Source organism: Telmatherina bonti, assembly GCF_933228915.1.
Source record: "Telmatherina bonti genome assembly, chromosome: 12".
Lineage (NCBI taxonomy): Eukaryota > Metazoa > Chordata > Actinopteri > Atheriniformes > Telmatherinidae > Telmatherina > Telmatherina bonti.
In genome coordinates, this window is record NC_136610.1 from 14,200,686 (window position 1) to 14,217,235 (window position 16,550).

Here is a 16,550-nt window from a genome sequence, read left to right on the forward strand (position 1 = left end):
ATCTATCTATCTATCTATCTATCTAGGTAAGTATAGTCTACATTTTTTTAGACAAACTAAATCTGGCGCACCACTTGTGTTACGTTTCATTACGTTGTGATAATGCATGCTGAAATGGGACTATCTGTGTCTTTTAGGCAGCCCTATATTCTACACACACTTCCCGTCAATATCAGAGGATTTATGGCTTTATTTTCTGTCATAGTGCAACACATCATCGCTTCAGCTCGCTCTGCACATCAGTCTGTTCGCCACTTCTTGTATCCTGCAAAGAGTCCTGATGCAAGTGGCACTTAAACGTCACCAGATTCATTCATGATCTTCACATCTCTTCTTATATCCTGGCCCATTTTCACTTACCTGAATACAGAGGAATAATGGTTAAGCACTGGTGGGAAAAACCTCATTAAGTAAAACTGAAAAAGCCCATTTGACTGGCAGGTTTAACACAGGCCAAATATTTATTTTTCATCTGGTTATATACATCTAGATCTTTTTGGTCTATTTCTAATATATAAAGATGTTCTGAATAAAATACTGTCCAAGATCCCAGGTCCTCTTAAATCCTGCAGCTACAGTGGGTTTAGTCTGCCTTTAATGCAACATTAAAAAAATGAAAAGATAATTATAAAATCCTATTGTTTATTAAGATCAGATTAGCTAAACATAATGCAAAACTGCTCTTGTAAAACAGTTTTAATTCCCTTTAAAAACGCACGTCATACTTTATAGCCTTAAGAAAACCATTTAAATAATTTCCCAAACATTCATCTTAAAATGCATTAAAAGATAGCTGCTTGTTAAACTGAAAAGAAAACAAAACTCAGAGATTGCTTCAATTTTTACAAGTATTAACTTGAAGACAGGCCTATGGTTGTTGCTTAAAGTCCTTCTTGGCTTCATAAAAACATAAAAAACAGACTATTCAGAGCTGCGGCCTCTTTAAGACATTGAAGCCGAACTGGAGTCCTAGTGTGGATGGAGGGAGGGAGGGAAAAGAGTGAGGGATTGGAGGGAGGTGTTTGGCTGGAGGACCGAATGGCAGCTTTTACGCAGAGGGCTGTCTCACCTGCTGAAACGCGTTTCACCATTCAGCACAACAGATCCCTCTTTCACGCTCACCTCAAATTAATATCCACGCTTCGCTCCCGCTTCTTCTTCTACGGCTTTTCTCCGTTTTGCTCTCCTGCTTCGCTTTGACACGACGAGCTTGGCTGCCTTGCCATGTCTCCTGCGTATGGATTGTCTCAGCCAGAGTAGGCGAACAAAGCCAATCAAGTCTCTCCAGAGAGCCCTTCTTTCAAAATCCCGGATTTTCTTTATACATATATACTTTTTTTTATTAGGCTACAATAAGCAGGTTTCGCAGGGCAGCCACTGGGCAACGAGGGCTGTTTTTCTTTTCTTTTTATATACATATACATATGCTGCTTTGTGTTTTATTCACTTGGATAGAACGATGGATAGACTACGCTTTTTCTTAGCCCGACGGATAGGCATTTAATTTAGGAAACATCCCACTGCTGGACAAAAAATATGGCACGGTTTTGGATGGCGCTGGACACGTTACTGGTTTCCTGGGAGTAGACTTTTGTCGATGTTTGAAATCAACAAAACGATCTCAGCACAGCAGCGCATGCGAAAACATTTCATTTCCCAAAGGCGTGAATCACTGTAGGACACAAGTACATCTCTGCACTTATAAGATATACTAACAACCACATCATCGGGGGGAAAAAATGGAGCATACGGGGATCGAGGAGGTGAACCAGACGCACCAGCAGCAGCATGAACCCATCAGTTTCGGGATTGACCAGATCCTGAACAGTTCGGACCAGTCCAGTGGTTGCATGCTGCCCAACCGGACTGGGGACCCGGATTACGCGTTGGCCTCCAATGTCTACAGCAACGGCTACAACAGCGTCTACAACCCGGCCTGCTCCATGGCGGCAGCGGCGGGCTTGGCCGGCTCCTACAACGTCAACATGAACATGAACGTCAGTATGAACATGAACATGAACGTCAATGTGAACTCTGGAGGCTCAGGCGGCGTGATCAGGGTGCCGGCGCACAGACCCATGCCGCCTCCACCACCACCGCCCGCGGCTGCTGCTCCTCACCCGCCCTCCTCCACACACCCGCCGGGTATCGGACCCGGGATTCCCTCAGTACCCGGAATGGGGATGGGAAACGCAGCAAACTTCACCTTTCCGTGGATGGAGAGCAGTAGGAGGTTTGCGAAGGATAGACTAACAGGTAAATAAATGTAATGCTCTTGCAACACCTGTTCTTTCTATGTTTCCTTAGGCCAGAAAGTTACACCCTCTATATGCACTAACTCTAATTTTACATCACATTGCCTCCTTCTGAAAATGTTTTTTTTTATTCTTTTGCTTTTATCTGAATGGGCCTATAACAGATAAGTGGACTTGATGGTTTCATCTTTGGGTTTTAATCTATAACAAATCATATAACGCACACAGGGTCGCTTTTATTATGCTGGAAGGATAGTCTGATGAACGAGTGGAGAAATTGACGCGGACATGCTGATGAATCAGTATTGGACCATCACTCTCCATTTACTGCAGATGACGGATAACAACGTTCCCCGTTTTTTCATTCGGATGAATGATTTTTTTCTCCTTGTGAACCAATTGAGAAAGAAGGAAGACGATTCATAAAAGTCATTACAACTGACAGTCAATACTGCTTTAAAACATACATTATTATTATTATTATTATTATTATTATTATTATTATTATTATTATTATTATTATTATTTTTATTATTATATCCGGAAGTTTAGTAATAACAAACTTAAATAGCTTTTTATATGATTGGCAAAAAAAACAAAACAAAAAACAAGTCACTCATTCGGGTGCTGAGGTTTCTTTGTATATATGTGTGTGTGTGTGTGTGTGTGTGTGGGAAGGGGTTGAGATAAAAATATAACATCAACAAATGTTGCTTGTTTTGAACAATTTTGCTTATATTACGCCAATAACTTAAATTTACTAACACAATAAGCAACATGTTATTCCTTAATATTCGTTTGTTTAAAAGTCAAGATGCAACACAACTTCCCCTTTAAAAGCAAAAGCCACTAAAGCGACTTTTTGGCCTTCAATATTTCCATATATATATATATATACATATATATATATATATATATATATATATATATATATATATATATATATATATATATATATATATATATATATACACACACACCCATGACTTAACACATAATTTTAATCTTATCTATTTATTTTTCTTACACAGGATACATTTTAAAGTTTCACACTTTTAGTCACCTTTGCATTAATTTGTCCTTTTTCAAATTTATTTATTCATTTTTTTATACTTTATTATCCCTTTTCGGTGGTTCCAGGTTTGCATTTTTCTCCTGAGCTCGTTGTTGTAAAGATTAAAATGAGGATATAAAGGAACTGCGCACGCTCTGTCCTCCTCTCTCCGCATTAAATATTCATATCTCAGTTTCTACCAGATTAATTATTAAAAACCGGGGGACGATATGTCATGTGCAAAAAGATCCAGTGTAAATAGGCTTATCAATTTTACTCATAGCCACCGAGGGCCTCTCGTTTAATTTCTCTCAGCTTTTTGTCGCTGTAATTATTTCACAGCTTATGTCTTTCCTCTGTATCGATCAGCCAAACTTCAGCTGCAGCTACAGGAGGACGATACTGTCTTTTACGAACACACACACACACACACACACACACACACACACACACACACACATGCTCATACACACCAGTTTTAATGTTTCCTTTAAAGGGCCGTAAACTCTCGTTTATCCCCAAGACAGATCGCTGTTCTGAATGTTTCTCCCGTTTCTTAGTTTTTCTCCTTGCTTTCCAAGATGAAACTGGAGGAGGAGAAAACGGTCCAGTGCAGCTTTAAACAGCTAAACATCTTGCCAAAGGCTTCCTGCCTCTGCCATTCGTGGCATTCAGCTTGGCAGGGATGTAAAAAGAAACCTGCTAAATTGCCCAGTGGACTCTCGTTTTTCACGTTGCGTGGCAGGGCTTCACGACCATACATCACGGTGGGCCAACGCAGAATAAAAGCAGCTAAAAATATAAGATGCTAGATGTTGTTGGCTTCTATCATCCACCTGCAAAAGTCGTTTAAACACCTCTAGTGAGCATTAAAATAATCCAAAACGAATATAGGCGACTTTTTCCGTCAATAAAATAGCTGATTAGACCTCCTTGTCACATTAAACTCAGCTAATTAACTATATATATATATATATATATATATATATATATATGTATATATATATTTATATATATATATATATATATATATATATATATATATATATATATATATATATATATATATATATATATATATATACATGTTTTGTTTCTTTGTTTTTTTTTGGTTTTTTTTTTGGGTTTTTTTTTGCTTTCTCTCAAAATTTGGTTATTTTTACTTCATTTGCTTCGTTCATGTTTGATGAATCAAAAAATTCTGATATATTTTCAGCGTTTTTTTAATAAACTATAAAAACAAAACAAAAACAAAAAAACAAAAACAAAAAAAAAACAATAGCAAATTTTAAAATAACCATTATAGAAGAGTTAATAACCAGGTCGATAGAAAGTCAGAAGTGATTGTTTTTAAAGCCAAACTAATCTAGTTTATAAATGAAAACTATTAGTACTGCGCCACCATCAACATTTCCGCTAATAACGATCGTGTTGATTATGATTATTATACAGTAATAATAATGACAGAGGGTAATGTGGCTCATTGAAGCATTTTGATCATAAACACACTCATAATACAGCACGAGCACCTCTTTAGTCAACACAGCGCCAATAAAAAACATAATTAAACTCTTTCTCTCTCCAGTAAGTCTCTGTGCAGGTGTTACATGCAGCAAGATAGGAAAGAAAATGTCTGCAGTGCCCCCCCACCCCAACCTTGTGTTTCTGGAACTGATATAAAACAGAGTAATGCCTCTTTGTCCCGTACAGTGTAATAAATTGCAATGTATGTTTGTGTTATATTTCAATATTCCCCCTTTAGAATCCTTCACGGATATATTTATTAGATTCTGCAAAGATAATATCCGCAGCGGGGAAGGTGGGCGCTGTCACCGACAAGTGTTATTAAGTATAAGTGGTTTTATTATGGGAAACATATTCTCCACGGTGGCATTTTATCTTTTTTAAAATGTTTATGCTAAATTGTACCTAGGCAGCAGATTTAGTCTTTTCCCTCGTTTCCTTTTCCATTTTGTTGAGAAATAGAATAGCGTCGCTCGGTTGTTTTTCTCCCCTCTCATTTTAGTTTTGTTTAATTTAGTTTATCACGTGAAGGTTATTTTATTTAAAAAGAAAAGATTATATGCAAAAAGCGTCAAGTCCATCAGTCGGTTTGTAACTTCTCACAGTAAATCTGTTTTCCATGTTGTTCAGAGCAAACTTTTGTCTTGATTTTATTGAGTTTGAGCTTCACCAAAAAGCATTATGAAGACATAGCATATGATTGAAGTGCATACACATTTAACAGAAGTTTTACTCTTGTTGTCAGTTTTATAGGGAACCAAGTGGAATTCAGAGCCCTAAACCTTTTCTGGAGTAAAGTCAGCAGAGCTGCAAACAAACAAACTCAATGAATATGGAGAACAGGAAGCTTTTTACATTAAATTAAAATTTTACAAAAATCAAATTTTATCTAAAATTAGTATAGAAGTTGCATATTTTATGTTTTGTAAAAACAAAATTGAGATTGATTTATTTAAAAATACATTTTACACCCCTGCATAAATTTTGCCTTTGGCCTGCTTTTGCAGGTTGTAGTTATTTAAAGATGTAACCTTAAGAGTTTCCTTTAAGAGGACTTTTTTATTTGATGTAACCATCATACAATCGTTATTTATCTATCCTGTTTAGCTTTAAACCTTTTGACAAACTTTACACATGCGACATATAGGCCTATATATATATATATATATATATATATATATATATATATATATATATATATATATATATATATATATATATATATATATATATGTTAAAAATCACCATTTTGAACTCTGTAAGGCAATACATTAATGCAGTTGGCATATCCCAAGAACCCTGCTGCTTGTTGGGTTGCCTCTGAACGTGCTTGTATGCGCCTGGTCCATTAGTTAGCCCACAGATGGCCTGAAATAGCTTTCTAATGCAGTATTATTTAGCCAGACCTGCTGCTCGGAGCAACAACAGGCCTGCTTGCTCTCCTTCTGTGACCCATAGGGCTCGGCATTGATTTAGGCAATGATACAACCAAACAAAAATGATCTTTTAGTCCTTGTGGAGGCCTCATAGAATAATCATGGTAAGAATCAGTGAGTCCGGCAGAGCAATAAATTTATTGTAAGTCAGTGAGAAAGGCCATAGAGATTTTTTACAGTGCACCTATAGCAATATTCTAGAAATAACACAGGATATTTGTCATTATAAAGTCACAGTTAAATACCACAGGTCTCCGTCTCATCCCTGAAAGGAAAGTTAGAGGGCTCTAATTACCATATTGTTACTGAGCATCCAAGTAACACATTATGTTAAATTGTATTATAATGTAAGACGAATATTATAGAATATAAATTATAAGAAAGAGGGGAAAAAAAACAGGTCATAATGACTAAAAATCCATACAAAACCAATAAATTCCGCAGGTCTGCATGTTCAACACTAAATCTGTCACTAATTTACACAATAATTTAAACTTTATGTGACCTACTGAAACAGCTGCTCATCTAGCTGCTTATCTTTACTTTGCAAATCATCTGCTTGTGTGTGCCTCAATTTGCCACTCGTGTTCAGGACCATCAGGGGACACTGGCAAACTCCCTGGAAATGACTGCCGCGTGCATAATAGCGTCATGTTCCATTTTCCATCTAAATTATCGTCTCAGGAGTAGCAAATGAATTTTCAGGTTGCTGAAACTCAGAAGAGCAGCAGCAGCACGTCCCCCCAAGGGGACACCTATGCAGATGTTTTCATATTCATTTCGGCTCCTGGTGAGCTTTTCTGACAAAACAAAAACAAATAAACACCCTGTAAGACAGGAGGCAAACATCTTGCTGAGGAAGACTGACACAAAGATACAGAGGGACTTTTTTTTTTTTTTTTTTTTTTGGCTGTTGATTTCCATTCAGCGTCAAAATGAGAATGTGGCTGGGGAGTGGATCTATGGCCAACGATCTCATTACATTTATTGATCTTCTGTTTACCCATGGCTGACAAAATAGACAGAATTCATAGATATTTTATGATGCACAGGATAAGTTGTTATTAATACCCAGCAAGTGAAAGTGAACTACGAGGTGCCGAGGCACAGAAAGATTAAAAACACAATGGACACTCACACAGTGACTGTGTGTATGTTAGATTTCAGAAAAGATGCGGAAAGAAAAATAATGAAAACATTTAAAAAGAAAAAAGCCCTGTTCCCACCCTCATTTGTAATTTATTAAGATGTATTTAAATGCAAAAAAAAAAAAAAAAAACAACTGTAACAATAAATATGTCTATATAAATAACATGTAGACATTTAATATGTTAAGATAAGTTATAATAACAGTGGTATTAATGTCTGTGTGGAAGCTCTGTGTGCATCAACTTAATCTATTTAAAATGTTTTCCTCTAGAAAATATTTCATTGTACTCTGTTCATTCCCTGCAGTATTCTGGTGTATGATTGTGATTGCTTGACTCTGATTGACCGGCCAGTTTGTGCTTGATTTATCTATGTAACTCTGTTAGTTGCCACTAATTTTCTCTGAATGGCAGATATCTCATTTTGTGGCAAAACATCCCCAAACACAAACTTAGGAGCTAGCAGTAAATGACATTAAAGTAGAATCTGTTCAGCATTTAGGCCTTCTTCATGTGATTAGCTGCTATGCATTGGTGCCCGCCCGGCGGCAGCCAATGCCCTGCTCCAGATGTGGGACCTTACTGTGTCTCCCTTTCCTTTAGGGGAGCAGGCAGAGGAGAGGCGAGCCGGGGAGGCCACAGGGGGGCCAGAGGCAACCGGGTCTCTCTGTCCTCTCCCCAAGGGAGACATCAGCAGGGTCCCTGTCTGGAGCACTGTGGAGACATTAGCCAAATGCTATTACCCTGAGCTTGCTCACCTGCGAGACGGCAATGGCCTTCTAGCAGACTATCCTTTTCCAAAGGGGGCTTGCCCAGGTGAGTCACCCCCCTACTAACAGTTTCAGTTATTTGTGTGATGACTGAATTTTATGAGCATCTCTCTTGTGTTCAATCTGAAATATAAAAACTGATGTTAAACACAACTTTAAAGTTGCTGTTTTGTTTTTTAAATGATCATTTCCAAACCTTAAATGACTTTTGTATCAACGGCTCCAAGCAAAATGTGACAAAGTGTCTTAGAAAATGTTCATGTGTCAATCAAACTCACCTTGTTGTCCAAGTAAAAGTCAGTGCTCTGTTTGGTTTTAACATGCTGTAACGGATGTAATGACTGCTTCAGTTGGCAGCTTGCGGTGCCAGCTGGCTTTTCCAGCGTTAAGACACAGTGCAGCAAAAATGAGGCAAGCGAGGACTGGATGTTGCTCGATTGAAATGAATTGACACTTCAGCAACACATATTATGAGTTCAAACAATACAAATTAATTTCAGTCCTAATTTTGATAAATATTCAATTTAAAAATTGTGAAAGAAATATTTTTTTCCCTGTTTTTCAGCTGCTCTCTCACCTTTCTCTGTGACCCGTCGTATTGGACACCCATACCAGAACCGAACACCACCTAAAAGAAAAAAGCCCCGCACCTCCTTCAGCCGGGTGCAGATCTGCGAGCTGGAAAAACGTTTTCACCGGCAGAAGTACCTGGCATCTGCTGAGCGCGCCACTTTGGCAAAGGCCCTGAAGATGACGGATGCACAAGTTAAGACCTGGTTTCAGAACAGGCGGACAAAATGGCGGTAAGGCTGCAGCACCATGCTCATTCACTTTGAGTGCAAATCATTCTTTCTACCATGTGGGGATCAACTCTTGCACGTCATTACTTTTTATTTTTATTTGTTTATTTTTTTCTCTCCAATACAATTTACTAAAAAAAAACCAAAAACTAACAGGCCTTTGAGGGATTTTCTGGAAACTGTTTGGCAAGATCAGGATATTCACTCACACGACGCTGTTTTCTTATCGTATAACTTTGAGCTGCTTTACACTTGTATCCAAAATGCTTACGGCTGTCCTACTTTAAATACAGGTAAAAACTGTCTACAGGAGTTATACAACACAACACCTATTTTGCTTAGCTTAGCTGCCAGTCCAGGCCAATTCACTTGACCAAGCACAATTACTCATGATCCTCCTGAAAGGCCTTTTAGAAATCTGCTGTCCAAAGCAATACTGAAACACTCACAGGAGGAATTGACTGCCAAGTCCATATACAGCACACACACACACACACACACACACACACACACACACACACGCATGCTCTTTCACTTCATTCTAAATGTTGTTTATAGCCATTTGGAAGTAAATGAGTAGGAAATCAAATTATGATGCCCTTCCCATTGTTAAAGGAGCAGAACACATATTTCAAAAGCATATTACAAACAGCTAAATTACCTTAAACAATTACCTTAAGGGTTTTTTAATCTTTAAATTACCTTAATGCTTTTTACAATGATTTTTTTTAAAAAACAGTCCAAGTCCTGTTTTAGCTGATCGACTAGCTTATCAGCTTCTATGTCTGAGATATACAATTCTGTATCGATGATCTTTGGTAAAAAAAAATGGACAGAAAAAGCTCCAACAATTTCATTTCCACCTCAAGTTGTAATAAAATGAATCTGCTTATAATAAAACTCTCTCCTGACTGAACGGCATGTCATGAGTAACAGGGGAATTGGTTTAACTCGCTTTTCTGATTTCCTACTTTTGCTGAGATTTATGCCGCTGCCCCTGTAGTGTGCACCTGATAGGATGTGCATGAGGGATGTCTTTGCGTGACGACTACGCTAGTAACAAGAGGATGATCAAATCAACAGCCGGAGAATCGGATTATGATAATGTTGTTAACAATAATGTGTGGCTAATGGATGGAGGTTGATGTGCATGAAAGAGTGTTTTAGAGGCGTGTTTCTGCTTGTGATCCCTGTCTGCCATTTTGATTTTGCAGTTGGTTTGAATGAATTTGTTGCATATTTCTGTTTTGAAGCATATTAGCTTGTTAAACAAAATTTCTGAAAATGTGCTGTTTTGAGATGGTGATGCTTTTTTTTTTTTTATTCTTGCTAAAATTAGCACACATTGGTAAAAGGATTCTTTTATTCCTCTCAGGAAAACAAGTAACAAGAATCAATCTGAATATTGAATTCAACTAGTCTGAAATATAGATGCTGTACGACTCAGTATTTCATACTTCACCTCTGAGGACAAATAAAAGCACAATTTTATTTTTCATCGGATGCCTTCTCGAACGTAAACACTGAAGCGCCTCCATAAATGAGTCTACAGGATACAGGTTCCTGTTGTTGCGCTTAAAAGAAAAGAAAAACTGATGTAAAGTTTTACTTTGAGGCAGGAAGTTCTGGGCCCCCCCCCTTCCCTCAACACGCACACACACCTTTTTCTTTTAGCCATGTTATTCCACCATCACCTGTCCCCCAGCTTGATCAGCTGTCGTACAGCCTGAAGGTAAAGTTGGGGACACAGGTGTTGAATAAATGTTCCCACTGCAGCCAGATGGCAGGAGAGTTGGCTTTATTTGAAAAATGCTCCAAAGCTACAGAAAAGATTTTCCTTATTCCTCATTTTGTCTTTGTTTTGTTTATTTCCTCATGCATAGACTCTTACATGCTCTTTCATTTGTTTTGTAAACAACAGTGTTCTCCCAAATATGAGAAATAAGGAAGTCAACAAAAGTTCTCCACTTTTTGACATGTATTTATTTTAATTACGTCCATGTGGTTTTTTTCTTTTCACAACCATTTATTCATGACACTTCTACTGTGGTTTTTGCAGGTGCTTACAAATAATCAGTGTTAGCCAAACGTATTTTACTTGTGTCTAATGCAATGATTCAGTCTATTTCTGGCATGAAAAAAATCACAGTATGCTTTTCTATTTCTTATAGATTATTTAAAATTTATTTAAGGTATGAAAAAGTAAAATGATCAAGTAAAGGATCCAGCAATCCAAAGTATTGTGTTTTTAATTATATTTTATGTTTAAAAAGGAATAGTTCATCATGTCCTTATTAAAGATTCTGCTGAATGCAGATAAAACTCTGGCACAAGTCAAATGTGGTGTACATGCCCCCATGAATGTAAGCATCATAGCGTTGATAAATCCTCTTCTGTTCTTCTTTTGTGTTATTGTTCACACAGAAGACAAACTGCAGAGGAGAGAGAGGCTGAAAGGCAGCAGGCCAACCGGCTGATGCTGCAGCTTCAGCAGGAAGCTTTCCAGAAGACGTTGAGCCAGCCACTGCAGCCGGACCCACTCTGCCTGCATAACTCCTCCCTCTACGCCCTGCAGAACCTGCAGCCGTGGGCAGAAGACAATAAGGTGACCTCCGTCACCTCCGTGGCATCTGTGGTGTGAGCGTATGCGTGTGTGAGCGTGTGTCTAGAAGAGACGGGGAGGGAGGGAAGAGGACAGAGGGAAGAACAAAGCCGGGAATGACATGCCTTTATCAAAATGTCATCAGCATGATTGGACAAAAGAGAGGAATTTCTTCCATTTATAGCTGAAGAGGTGTAACGTTCAAAAACTGGGATTTCATAGAGACAGGAGAATTATTCTCGCTTTGAAGAAAAAAAATGAATGGACACTGTGTTTCCTCACTCATTGACCATTACCAGCAACATGATGAGGGAGTATGTGTAGACAGAGACATGCCAAGACCTACAAAACACTAAGCGGACTTCGCAGCATGGGAACCGCACTTAAAATGCTGTTTGTCAAAAATTAAGCAACTCTACAAGTGTTATCTTAAATATCTGAAGTCTGTTAAGTCATATCCTGCCTCACACCAAGTTTCCGCTTTCCCTTCAGCTGTCGGTCTAAAAGAGAAGAGGGCACTTACCCCTAAGTGCCAGGAAACAAATGGACACCTATGTACATGCCCAACTATCAAGACTGTCCCCCTTTTGCCTCTGGATCCTTCTCGAGGCGGCAGAGACTCTGCCAGAAAAGGCAAATAAAAGACTTCCTGTTTTGTTTTGTTTTTGCTGGTTTGTTTGTTTTTCTTTGCTTTTGAATTTGTACAATGTAGTAAATGCATGTTTCAACCCTTTTCTGTGTGCACTTAAAAGTACCATTGAATTCAGCTGCTGCCAAGGTGGATCTCCTCCTCCGGCTGCAGTACTCAAGTGGTAGTGGATTGGTCCGGATCATGGATTCCTCATTATGTTAAATTCTAAAGTGTTTTATATTAAATGATATTGTGACTTTTTGAAAAGATGACAATCTCCTCTCTTTTTCTTGACATATTTCACATCGTTGCGCCCCTACCTGTTTGTGATTTCGTAGCCATTATGAAAACAATGCAATAATACTTTACGATTCTGGTGGAGAGGTTAGTGTCGTGGGATTTGGCTATGATTACATATTAAAGTTTCAAACCACCCAAAGGTAAGAAAGACGCCATAGAAATGTATCAGAAAGACGGTGCGAGCCCTTTTTTTAACTGTAAAACCTGATGACTGAAGCTCCCGTGTGTGAATGTGAAGCAGGGTGTTGACAAAAACACGGGGCAACACCTTTTGTGAAAATAAAGGCTTGAAAAGCTGAGCCAACACAAACTAAAAGGAGGGGAGAAGTCAGATGAATATTTGCAATGATGCGTTCAAAGATTAATGCTTTCAGGGATAAATGTTTGCAGTTGTTGGAGCAAGAAACCAAATAAAAGTTCATACACAAATACTACAAGGTAAGCCCCTAACCGTCCACTGTTCTTTTGACTTTCTATTAAGTTGCCACAAGATTCAAACTATCAAATCTGTATTTGTTTGTTTGCTTAATTCATTCTTGCATTTGCATAATTTCTTCTTTATTCCAGATTAGCACCCATCAAATAAATCCTGAAGTCTTGCATGTATAACTATTATAAATATGTTCAGCTCATTCTCAGAGCTAAATTTTAAGATGGACAAACCAAGAAAGAAAATGTTTATGTATACAAAGATGTAAGCTCTAAACCCAAACAAGCTTTAACAAGTAAGGCATTTTCTTTTCCAACAGCAAACCTTCCTTTTCAGACCTTAGCTCCTGTGCCATTTTTGGCTTTTATTGTTGTCTGTGTGAATTGTGGCCACCTAGACACCAGACAGTCGTAAACATTTGCTATCGCCACATCCAGTCTGTCATGCAAGTGCTTATCATCCGAGTCATAACAAAAACTACCCATCTAGGAGCACAATAAACACATCATTCAGGTTCCCTGCTCGTAAATGGGTCGCCATCACCAAAAAACGTCACAGCAAATGGGTTTGCTGCGCCTCACCTCTTCCTATTCATAGGGAATCGCTTGCTATCATTGGACTGTAAGCATAATGCTGGCCTCATGTTAATCTAGGCTCTGACTTATGCTAACAAATCCCAATCATGAGCCCTGTATTTTGCTAAATTTGTTTGAATATCAGTGGCATCTGCCTTTTTATGGCCTTTTTGCACAGTGTGACGTTTAGGGTCAAAACAGCTGTCTAGAAATGCAGCAACCCCCAACGGCTGTCTGCTTTCTGTATGACATGGTGCCAATGTTAGTCAGTTTTTAGGGCGTCTCGCCTGGTTGGGATCCTGTCAGTAGCATGTAGATCTCCAGGTGACGCCTCTTCTACCCCCATTTCCTCTACTCCCTCCTTCTTTCATCTCTCTGTCTCAGAGGCCTTGAAGACGTGACTTGGCCCATTTTATAAAAATTCCTTCTCTTGCTGTTTTGAAAACCGTGCATTGTGTTTTACAACAGATGCTTAAAGATTTTTTTTAACCTCTCTTGTCATGGCTCTGTTTTGTTTTGCTGTTTTTCAGCCTCTCTTCATCACTAGAGAGCCCTGTCCAATAAAATGTCACCACACAAGACTCAGGGTTGATCAGGCTTCCTATGAAGCACTTTGTTTTGAGCTGATAAAAAAAAAAAAAAAAAAATACCAGTCACTACATACACTACTGTGCTGCTCTATGTAACACCCTGTTCTTATCAGTTGTTTACTCCCTTGCAATAAATAGTCATGCAAATGCAATGCATGATCTAAATGCAGCTTTGAAACAATGGATGTCTTTACACACACTCTTTTGTACATATTTAAATTACAGATGACGATTCAGTCCTGTAAAAGCTCATCAGCACTTCCTTTCAAACTTGAACATATTTGAGTTTAACATTTTCCCTACTACCAAATGCAATGACATCCCTCTGCAGCTCTAACAAACAGTTCCAGGTCACGACAGCTGCTTGATTTTAGAGAAAAGCAAACACTATGTGACAGTGCCAAACTCTGCTAGCTCAGTAACGCGTTGACATGTGAGACTTTGTTGACAAAAGATTTCATGGTTCTTGATAGTACAAACCCGCTACGGTCCGTTAGCTGGAGTCACTTGCAAAAATAATAAGAAAATATTTGAAGAAGGGCCATACTGAACAATAATACCAGTTCTGTTTCTTTAGAGCTAAATCTAAATGGATATATTCAGAAATATAGTTCTGTAACTGTCTGTACAATTTGTCTCTGATATCTAGTTTATGTTAATAAATTCGAGTGAAAGTAGAGTTCTTATGAAACAAATCCATTCCATTTAAACCTTCAATTGTCACCTTTTACAGTCAAGAAATCACAACTACATGAATGACAGGAGTAATGGTCCAATAAAACCAACTTTTAAGATTTATTCTTAAAATGCTTATGAGAAAAAATGACCTCTTGTATAATGCTTGCACCCTCAGAGGCTATATATTCTAATGGGACAGTTTCTGAAAGGTCTTTTTATTTTTAAAAAGAAGCTGCTATGCAAGGTTTTTTTTTTTTTTTTTTTTTTTTTTAGCTAAAACAAATTGCTAATGAGGTCACTTTAGGAGTGCTTTCATTTAAAGGACTTCTTTTCTTTTTATTGTCTAATTTTCCCATTCCCAGCTCCCATTTGAAACTGTACCACAGAGCACTGGGCAATAATGAGTTATTACATTAATATAAAATCATACTTACAAATAACTGTTTTTACAAGTTAAAAAGAACATACTTTAATAAACTGGTTTATCTTAAACTATCTTGTGAAAAAATAATAATATCAAATTAGATAGTTTAAATAAAAAGGTATGTCTTTGACAAATGAAAAAATTATATAAACTTTAGATGGTTGAAATTATAAAGAACATTTACCAATAAGTACCTGACTAAGACATTAACACTCAACTGACTAAACATTTCCAGTGTCTGGAGTAAAAAGAAATATTTCCATTAGTACTGGGCATTACGTGCTCAGGGTTTTTACACAACCATATCTAATACGCTGGGATTGAAATCCATAAGTGTCTATGTATTGCCAGCTAAGTATTGTGAGGAATTAAGACTTTTTAAAACAAACAAAGAACAGCCACAACAATAAAAACAACAAACAAACAAACAAAAAAAACAAAAGAACAATAGATTTAAGAACCAACTGATTTGACACGTTGTGACTACACCTCCTCACTTAACTGTACAGTTTAACTGAACAGTCATACTGGTGCATGGTGCACTGGTCATACTGGATTATTGTAGTGCATTTGAGGACAAAGGTCCAATTGCATATCTACATATAGAACAAAATATAATGATGGAAGTAAATAATCTAATCTCTTTTCATCAGTGTGCTAAATGTATGTAAATAAAAACAAGAGATCAAATTTTCCTCATTTTATATCTTATTGTATTTTTAAGCTGTTACTGTTGTTATAAAACATGGGAATGTTTTAGCAAATGTCATGAATGTAAAAAAGCCATTAACTGCATATCTTTCAATTCGGGAATATGTGTGACAGTTCATTGTAAATACTGTTCAATGATTAAAGTATGTATAATGCATTAACAATGAACCATGGTAGACATGTAGATATGTCATTTCATTCCATTTCCCCTTTATTTGTGTAGCGGCAGTTCACAGCCAAGTCAACGCCACACACTGTCACATGTGTAGTGACTCATAAATCTTTATCAACTATTCAGCATGCAGGAAGTTGATTCATTCTATGTAACTGCTACTGGTACAGTTGATTAGTTTCTCAACACAGGTTGACTACCTGCACTTTATGGGATAGTTACTGTTGTAAAGTTATTTGATAACTATGCAAACCGTCCACTGATTACCATCTACACAGCAGACATGAAGCCACTGATTCCTAAACTGGGGGGCGGGACCAGAGTTATAATGGGGAGGGGGCGCAGCAAGGCTAAATAAAACTTCGGACTTTTGGCACTGGACTAATTTGTAAACGGACTCATAGGAAATTATGATAAATCAACAAGAGAGACTTCTAGTAGTAAAAAACA

At 37.6% G+C, this 16,550-nt stretch overlaps 1 protein-coding gene across 1 annotated transcript; it reads left to right on the forward strand.

Annotated features, from left to right (window-relative positions):
- Window positions 1-1,739: 1,739 nt before the first annotated feature.
- Window positions 1,740-11,628, forward strand: tlx2 (T cell leukemia homeobox 2; the record flags this gene model as incomplete). Its single annotated transcript, XM_079250620.1, has 4 exons — window positions 1,740-2,256; window positions 8,021-8,233; window positions 8,753-8,990; window positions 11,412-11,628. 4 exons carry the CDS (start codon window positions 1,740-1,742, stop codon window positions 11,626-11,628), a joined length of 1,185 nt encoding a protein of 394 aa, XP_079106746.1.
- Between the last annotated feature and the right edge of the window lie 4,922 nt (window positions 11,629-16,550).